Source organism: Gossypium arboreum, chromosome 2 (assembly GCF_025698485.1).
Source record: "Gossypium arboreum isolate Shixiya-1 chromosome 2, ASM2569848v2, whole genome shotgun sequence".
Taxonomy (NCBI): Eukaryota; Viridiplantae; Streptophyta; class Magnoliopsida; order Malvales; family Malvaceae; genus Gossypium; species Gossypium arboreum.
This window is the reverse complement of record NC_069071.1, coordinates 67,833,232-67,842,152: the sequence shown is the minus strand read 5'-3', so window position 1 is coordinate 67,842,152 and position 8,921 is coordinate 67,833,232. Positions and strand designations below refer to the sequence as shown.

Here is an 8,921-nt window from a genome sequence, read left to right as displayed (position 1 = left end):
AACCCCATGTATTTCACTGACTTGGGTCATATGGCTAACCACATGCTCATGTGTCAGGCCGTGTACCCTTCGAAATGGCCTCATATGCCTGTGTGTCAGGCTGTGTACTAGGTCCTATAAAAACTGGAGGGTATACTGACTTGTGCCACACGACTAAGCTACACACCCGTGTGCTAAGTCGTGTGAAGCTACTAACTTGGTTTTTATGAAAGTATCAAGGGGCAGGCCGTGTCACCTAGCCGTGTGTCACACACAGTTGAGACACATTCCTGTGTGGACAAAAATAGGCCATTTTCCAAGCCATGTTATTCACCCACATTGGTACCAACCAATACACATCAATTTGTACATAACCATGGCATAAATAGGTACTCAAAACCAACCAATATCAAGTTTATATCATGTGCTATCCATACAAACAACATGATATCCATAAGCACATTCATTTGACCATTTTTAAACATACCAAATATACTTCCAAAGTTTACCTAAATGGTCAATTACATATATGAGATATTATGCCTAACTTAGCATGCATACACATTCTCAATTTCAACCATTTGGTACCTCAAATACCAATTCACAAAACAAACATTCACATAGCAATTGTACATCACATATCATAAGACCATTTACACCTATTTACATATCAAAACATATATCATTTTCAAGCTAAATCAATTGGCTAAATACACAACAAAACATATAGGCCATAGAAGCTAAAATACCTATACATGCTATTTATCCCAAAATATAAAGTCCAAAGTATCCAAAATAAGAGTTTGATCATGTGGCACGATCTCTGACAACTCTTAAATGGAGTGAGCTTCTGAATCACTATAAAATATGAAAATTAAAATGGAGTAAGCAATTATGCTTAGTAAGTTCATATAACTAAAAAAGTATAACTTACCAACTCATCCACGATTTAGATAATCATAATTACAATATAGATAAATTCTAATTCGGCCCAAAGCCTAATAGATCATTACAACTATGTTAGCTATGTATAAATACATCAACTATGAATTACTTCCTGTATTTCACATGAATACTTGAACTAGTTCGTATCAACTCATATAACCTCGTATCATCATTTGTGCCTGTTGAACTATTTGGAATACTATTGGATACTCGAGTATCTCGCACACTAAGTGCCAATACATGGTAGAAACCACCTTTATCTCCAATCTCATATAGGTACTCACTATCGAAACCTCTATGCTAATTGACCAAATTGTGAAATTGTGATGACTTTGGTGGGGAAAGGGAGATTTATATTCTTGCATGTATGAATTGTATGAAGTTTGATGGTCTAAGTACAAGGCATGAGTCTGAATGATATGGTGTGCACATGAGTCAAAAAACATGAATATGTATGTCACAAACAAGTCATTGTCTAATGAGTCTATGCATGGTAAGTTTATGTTTGTCTCTAAAGTCGTCAAAATGGTTCGTCGGGACTAAAAATATGAATATCTAAAAGGACAAGTCCATGGTTATAGCATTGAAGACCATATCATGTAAGATTGTAATTGGTGGGTTATGGTATCATATGGGAAAATTTAAGGAATGTTATTTCCTAATATGGTTTTTTGTGTCCCAGGATGATAAGGGGCAAACCTCAGTAAGTGTGAGTCTAGGCAAATCCCTATTGCCTAAATCACTAGGAAAAGAAAAGCCTTTGTGGTGAACCTATTAAAGGACAGCCTTTATGGCAAAACTCTAGAAATGTAAGCCTTTATCGTGAACCTGTTAAAGGACATCCTTTTACGGAAAAACGCTAGAAAGGTAAGCCTTTTTGGTAAACCTCTTAAAGGATGCATTTGTGGCGAGACTCTGAAATGAAAGCCTTTGTGGCGAGACTCTGAAAGGAAAGCCTTTGTGGTGAGTACTCAATGAAAAGGATGCCTTTGTGGCAACCTCTGGATAAGAAAGCTTTTGAGGCTATCTTTGAAAAGGAATGCCTTCATGGCACCATATAAAGAATGACCCTTGTGGCAACCATTTGAAAGAAATACCTTTATGACGAAATCTAAACAAAAAGAAAGGAACCCATGGAGAACTCTAATAAAGAGAAGTATGATGTCTTCCGAAGGAACGACAAGTATGAAGAACTCTGAAAGAAAAGCCTTGTAAAAAGTGTTATGGCTAACCCATTATAATAACATGATAAGAACAACAAGTCTAGAATGTGCAAGAGTATGTCGTGAACCTCGAACATTTTGTCTGAAAGGCCCTCTACTATGGGAATGGTTAAGGAATCACGAAAGAATGAGATAAGGAACACGAGAGTGGTATAGAGGATATGAAAGGCAAGATAGGACCTCAGTGCGAAACATGACTCCCATGATACAATGAATAGAATCTAATGGATGTATCTGCCAGAGTTAAGTTGAAGAATAAGAGATAATGAGTTAGATAAAACAGTTCTCGAATTAAACTCAAGTAAATGAGGGTTTACTCACTAAGTTCTATTAAACTTACTTCTATGTTCTTATGTCACGGGCAATTTTATTGAGGTTAAGCCAGAAGAAATGACACTAGGGCTACGCTCAATGAGGGGTGTATTGGGCTGTTATGCATATAGAGTGAGTGAAATGGCGTGTTCGAGTATGATAAGAATACTGTGATTAGGCTAGGCAAACTATTCATAAAACTAGCAATGTAGATAAAATATGTTAGCCAAATAAGTGATTCCAGTGATATTGTTTAAGGGCAAGATAAGTGTCATATATATATATATATATATATATATATATATTTGTACTTGTAAGTTCTCATTGGGTGAAAAGTTTTGTTAAATGGTTGTAAGTAAACATTTTACACTAAGATGATTTGTTGGTTGGGTAGCATTAATTAGTAAGATGTGTAATTTTAAAAATTTTGTATGAACAAGTTTAATTAACGATGGTAAGAGAGCGTAACACTCAAGATCCAGATTTGATGATTTGGATTGGGTTAAGCGTTACATAGTTACTATGCAAGTCACATTCTAACAAAATGGTTAGAAATGAATGAAGGGATAAATCAAGGATATGTAAAGATTTTGGATTCTCATAAATGTTTCTCTACAACTGTAAGCCATTAATAAGGACAGTTTTGAGAGTTAGTGATATGTGTCAAGTTTCACTATGAGAGTATGGGTTTTATTTATATTATGATGTGAGCTTTAAAAGAAAAAAAAAAGGAGTTATCTTCTTCTTGCTATTTGAAAACACCACTTCTGGATTGCTTTGGAGTTGATTAGCGATCATTATTACTTAGCTAATATAAATTAAAATCTAAAACTAAAGAGGGGTGGTATGATGAATATGCTGATATATATATGTTGGATAATATTTGCATGTATAGTTTGTATGAATCTGACAAGTAAAAAGTATATGATGAGAAATCTGGAGTTGAAAATATGATTATAAGAGCATGTCTGAGATGCCCGTTAAGTTTGGTGCAAATGCATGAAAGGTCTGTTAAGTGAGTCTATGTCTGTTCACCGTGGTGGAGTTTAATAGGGGTTCGTGGGGACTTCAATCACGATCTCTAAAAGGAAAGCCCATGGCCATGGCACCATATCGTGTAAGACCATAATTGTTGGGTTATGACATCGTATGGAAAGAACTAAAGGAAAGTTATTACCTAATGGAGTTCTCTATGTGACTTAAGACGATAAGGGGCAAACCTCACGAAATGTGAGTCTAGAAGAATCCCTATCGTGAACATGCCATAAAGTGGAAGCCTTTATGGAAATCTATGAAATGTTAGCCTTTGTGGCAATCTATGAAATGGAAGCCTTGTGGCGATCTAAGGAAAGAAAAACCCTTGTGGCAAATGATGAAAGGAATGTCTTCGTGGCACACCAAAAGAACAACCCTTGTGGCAACCATTGAAGGAAACGCCTTTATAGCGAACCCTGAAAGAAAGAAATGGTATTCTTGATAAACTCTGAAGGGATACTATGTGTAGCGAACACTAAAAGGATAGTATGTATGGCGAACTTTGAAGGAATGGTAGGTATAATAAACTCTAAAGGAAAAGCCCTTGTTGTGTATCATGTTACACTTTCGATAAGATAATCTAATGAGTTTTTTTTTTGTGTGTGTGTGGTGAGCTCCATATGAGTTGTTGGGGGTAGATCCTGCATGGTTTTAAGACAATAACAGAGAAACTGAATTATGATAAAGCATGTGGCAAATTCGAAGTATGGGATAATTAGATTTGAAGAGCAAATCTGAGTAAGGGCTATGTCTAATAAATTGAAGAAGGTTATCTGTTTGTAATTATTAGAAGAAAAATATTATTCTCTAGAAGGATCAAATCGTATAACTAAAGAATGCATTTTCTACCTATGCACGCGATCATTCATAGATTCGAAAAAACTATGGCTTAGAGTATGTATGTAGGAATGAGCAATATTTTTCTACCTAATCTTGACTTTTCTCATGGAGTTGTCTCTAGTTTTTGGACTCATTGTAGAAAGTTCGTCTCGCACCAAAAGTGAAAATTTTCCCATGGAAATGTGGGTAGAAAGCTCTCCCTACTAGATTGCTCATTTTTTTTCGGGGTATGAATTATGTTGATCTTTGCCCATTCTATTCTAATAATCAAGAATCTGTTGTCCACCTTTTACGAGATTGTCACATTACCCAAAATTTATGGAGGGAGGTCTATCAATGTTGCCGATTTAATCCCCTTTGTTTAATAGTTGGGAAGAGTGGTTGCTGAGTAATATTACCTCCAAAAATTGGATCCAACACCCATTGATTCCTTGGTACATTATTTTTACCATCACTTTGAGAAATTTGACTGTGCCATAATGCTTTAGTTTTCTCCAACAATAGGCCATTACGAGGTTTTGTATAGCGTACTCTGACCAGTGCAGGAGAATTTGTTGCCCTATTTGTACTAGTGAAAAAAATATAACATTCCAAATATCATTCCAATTGCATGGAAACCTACTCCATTGAATACTGACAATTCATCTATAAGGAACCCGAGTAAGTCTAGTGACGATGTCATTATCCGTGATCATCAGGCAGTTGAGTGATTGGCTCTTTTTGTCACATCCCTAGAGCTACTAGCGTTTGAGGCTGAGCTGTGAACCTTAAGAGACAATGTAATCTTAGCTCAACAACTTAACATAAATTATATTGAAATAAAAGTCGATGCTATGGTCCCTTTTTATGAATTATAACTCTCAGCAAAATGCCTTTCATTAAGGGAATAAGTGTGTTAATGATTTAGCTCATATGGGAAGTAGTTTACAACTTCGACCCTCAAATCATCTTTTCTCTTAAATGATTTATTTTGTGTTTGTTGACCCTCATATATGATTAGGCCATATGTTTTTCGACAATGCCCATGGCCAAATTATGTATCCAACCCTAGTTTAACTGCCAAATAATACTTGTTCCTTATTTCTCAAAAAAATAAAAAATAAAAAAATAAAAAATTCATGCATCATACAAGATAAAAAAAACCAATGAAATGCTATAATATAAAAACAAAATTTTATATACTAAACAGCTTCTACCGTGCCTGCTTCCGAAATATAAGTTGTGAGCTCTGATCATCCATTATCTATAAAACTGATGGAAGTTCCACCACCAATTTCAGTAATTAAATTTAGTGGTTATAAAAGAAAAGAAAATACTAAGATGGAAATAGAAAAGCAATTCGATACCAACAACAATATCCAACCTCAATACTGGAAACAAAAGTACCAAACCAAGCCAAGACTCGCGAGCTCTGCCAATCTCTCAAATGGAAACAAAAATCTGTGATTTATTGATAGAAAATCTGTTTCAAAGAGCCATAAGCTTTAACTAAAAACAAGTCTTTAATCAAACATCCAACATTCATCCAATTCAGAAGACTGCGTCCTCCACCAATCACAACAACGTCTCTGAAATATGGAGACTGGAATGGAAACCATCATACCCACCCACATAATTAAACCAAAAAATATTTCCATTTTTCATTTAAAATGTCTAAAAGATAACCAGATTTATAAATCCTTGAGATTTGTATTCCCATCACCTGATTAATTGTAGTGATTTCTGTTTCTTCACGCGTAGTTTAACCTGAATATGTCATTCAACACATAAAAGCTTCCTTGTGGTGTTGGCATCAAATGAAACATCTGAGACCAAAAGCAAACCCAAAATCACTCAGTTAATAAAGCTTGATGTCAAAATATCACAAGCAGTTCGTTGCAAATAAGCTCCTATACGTTTGTTACACCTAAATTAGCCTTTAACTTTCCAGGTTTTAGGTAAAAATCAATCTCTCATTTGAATATAGGCAAAAATCAAGGGTAAGAACTTGCATGAGGTATAAATACAAGTATTAAGGGCCTTCTTAAAAAAGTACTTTTTTCAGAGTTTAGCCATTAGATAAAAAGAGGCCCTTATTGCACAAAATTAAACAGAACGTTGAGCCATAAATACGTATCAAACTATATAAGTTTGCTCTACGAGAAAGCAAGGCATATAAGTCACAAGCAAAATCATCAATGTCTACAGTTGAGGAGAGATATCACTGGTTTTTCTTTTATATCATGCTCACGATAGAGTTGCCAAGAAACAACATTGAGAAGATGTTTGATAATCTTTCACAGTACGCAATGTGAGCACCCACCATCTATTTCTTATGCGAAAAATGTAATAGGCAAGCATAAAAGATTAAAATAAACAACCGAAGGCTTGCCTATGATAAAAAAACTTCAGGAACAAAAGAACTCTTGATTGCTACAATTATTTATAACACGTAAACATACAGACAGGAATCATAGACAATCTTACAACACTTATTTTAAAAATTTAATTAGATCCTTATTTTATCCAGATAAATAAATAAGAATATGGGGTAACGGTGATGTTTGTAATCTCAAAAAATCATCACAGACGATCATATAAGTCAACTCCATATGCAGAGCCACATAGGGCAAAACAAAATAAGAAATAGCAGGTGTTCCATCGGCAAGATGGTGGATCCAAAATATCTATATCTTTGAAAATTCATGACACAGTTTAATGAAATCGACACTGTTAATTATATCGAGTATATCATACATGTTTCCCTTATTAATTCAGTTATCAAAAGGAATGGAAAACAAGCGATCACTGAAATATAATGTAAACAGCAGAGAGTTTTATATGCATTAAACAGCCAATTCAATTCTTAGAATCCTGAAGAATAAATAAAAAAATTCAAGAGGGAGTTACAACAGATCAAAAACTCACTTAAAAGATCCATCACTAACAAATCGAATCGCGAAATTAATACCATCGATAACACCGATGAGATCAACAGTGTCACACAGATTAGCCTTAGATCGATCGCTCAAGTACATATAAAAAACCCAAAAAAACAAAATAAAACAAAAGATGCAAAGAGAGCTACCTGGCTAAACTTGAGAGCATGTTGTTCGCCGGCAAGTTGTAGTGTTCCAGAGACGAAAACGAGGACGCCGCCAGCGCCAGATGGCTGGCAATCGACGGTGGTAATATTGTGCTTGCACTGCTGGAAAGGAAGGCTGGTTAGCTTAGCGACAATGCTCTGAGAGCCTTGGATCTTTTGACCTTCAAAGGTCAACATGGAACGTTCCTGGTAGAGATTGGCTAAACCGGCCCGGTTCGCATCGAATGTGGAGTAGTAGTGATCGACAAAAGCCTTGGCTACAGCGTCTGGATCCATCGATTTTTCGTTTTGTTTATCAGAGTTTGAGCCGTCAACAGAGAAGGGCACTGACACAGGAATTAATAGGAGAGACCAGCCGAGCCCATCCAAAATTGTGTATTTATAGGAGGATTCATCTAGCGGCTGAATTTGAATCATAAAAATCTAAAGGACAAGGGGCTGCCAGCGTGTTCCTTCTTTCTTTTGGATCGTTTATACACCCGCTTTACTGTCTATCAATTAGCGGATCATTCTTTGCGTCAACCTAACGCAGCCCAACCGTTTTTCTTTTACCTAATTTTATTTGAAAGAAATTTTGAAATTATTTTTTTATTGAAAGAAGTATTATTTTTGGAGTAAGAAAAATATATGTTTTTATCTCTAAATTTTTGAAGTATATACTAGATTTTGTCACAGAGTAAAAATGTATGTAATAAATATAAAAATAATATATTAATAAAATTACTATAATTGAAATGGTAAAATTAAAAGATTAAATATCATAATATATTGACTTGTGATCTTATTATGCATAAGTATTTTTATAAAGTTTATACTGAAAAATAAAATTACTCTCAAAATAATAGCCATTATCTATTAAAAATTATATATATATATATATATATATTAGTAAATTTATTACTAAGTTGATAACTTAATTGAGGGTGACATAACTCTCTCATAAAGATCTAATAAAGAAAAAGAAAAGTTAAAAGAATGATTTTTACTTTTTAACAATTTGGGAATGAAAACTAAACTATCTTTCGACTTGAACATATTTTTAAAGAACTAAAAAAAATATAAAACGAAATGTTTTATAGCTTTAACAATTTTAAAAGAAACACTCAATTGTTTCAAAAAGTTTCAAAAGAAAACAAGCTTAAAGAAACTTTTAAATATAATAAGAGAAACAAAATTACCTTTCAAATTATATTTATTGCTCATTAAAATTATGAATTTTAGTAAATTCATTATTAAATTGATGATTCAATTGAAATTGACACTAGTTCAGTAAAATACTTAAATATAATAATAGATATTATTGTTTAAACCCTAAGTGAGTTAATGTCACAAGTCAACCAATCACTATGTCAATAATAAAAGTTAGGAAAATACTCTTCCATGTATAAATCAAGTAGAGTAAATTGCACCATATTTTCCCAAACTTAATTCTTACATTAAATTTGTCTCAAAACTTTAAATTACATCATCAAACTTTTGAGATTATATGAATTATATCATTC

At 33.9% G+C, this 8,921-nt stretch overlaps 1 protein-coding gene across 4 annotated transcripts; it reads right to left on the bottom strand.

Annotated features, from left to right (window-relative positions):
* Positions 1 to 5,385: 5,385 nt before the first annotated feature.
* LOC108467720 (nuclear transport factor 2B-like) lies at positions 5,386 to 7,799 on the bottom strand. 4 transcript variants are annotated; one of them, XR_008278790.1, is made up of 4 exons: positions 7,402 to 7,799; positions 6,037 to 6,139; positions 5,698 to 5,774; positions 5,386 to 5,585 (listed from the first exon to the last, which is right to left on the bottom strand). XR_008278790.1 is itself a non-coding variant. In XM_017768469.2 (3 exons), exons 1-2 carry the CDS (start codon positions 7,693 to 7,695, stop codon positions 6,065 to 6,067), a joined length of 369 nt encoding a protein of 122 aa, XP_017623958.1. In that variant the 5' UTR covers positions 7,696 to 7,799; the 3' UTR covers positions 5,386 to 5,774; positions 6,037 to 6,064. The 4 variants fall into 4 exon arrangements, 3 of the variants coding, with proteins under 3 accessions (XP_017623958.1, XP_052880893.1, XP_017623956.1); XM_017768469.2 differs by having other exon boundaries at positions 5,386 to 5,774; XM_053024933.1 differs by lacking the exon at positions 5,698 to 5,774.
* Between the last annotated feature and the right edge of the window lie 1,122 nt (positions 7,800 to 8,921).

Coding starts and splice junctions, on each gene's coding strand:
- LOC108467720 (XM_017768469.2), bottom strand. CDS start 7,695: ATGGATCCAGACGCTGTAGCCAAGGCTTTTGTCGATCACTACTACTCC. Junction 6,140..7,401: donor ATGCTCTCAAGTTTAGCCAG/GTAGCTCTCTTT, acceptor TTTTGGTCTCAG/ATGTTTCATTTGATGCCAAC.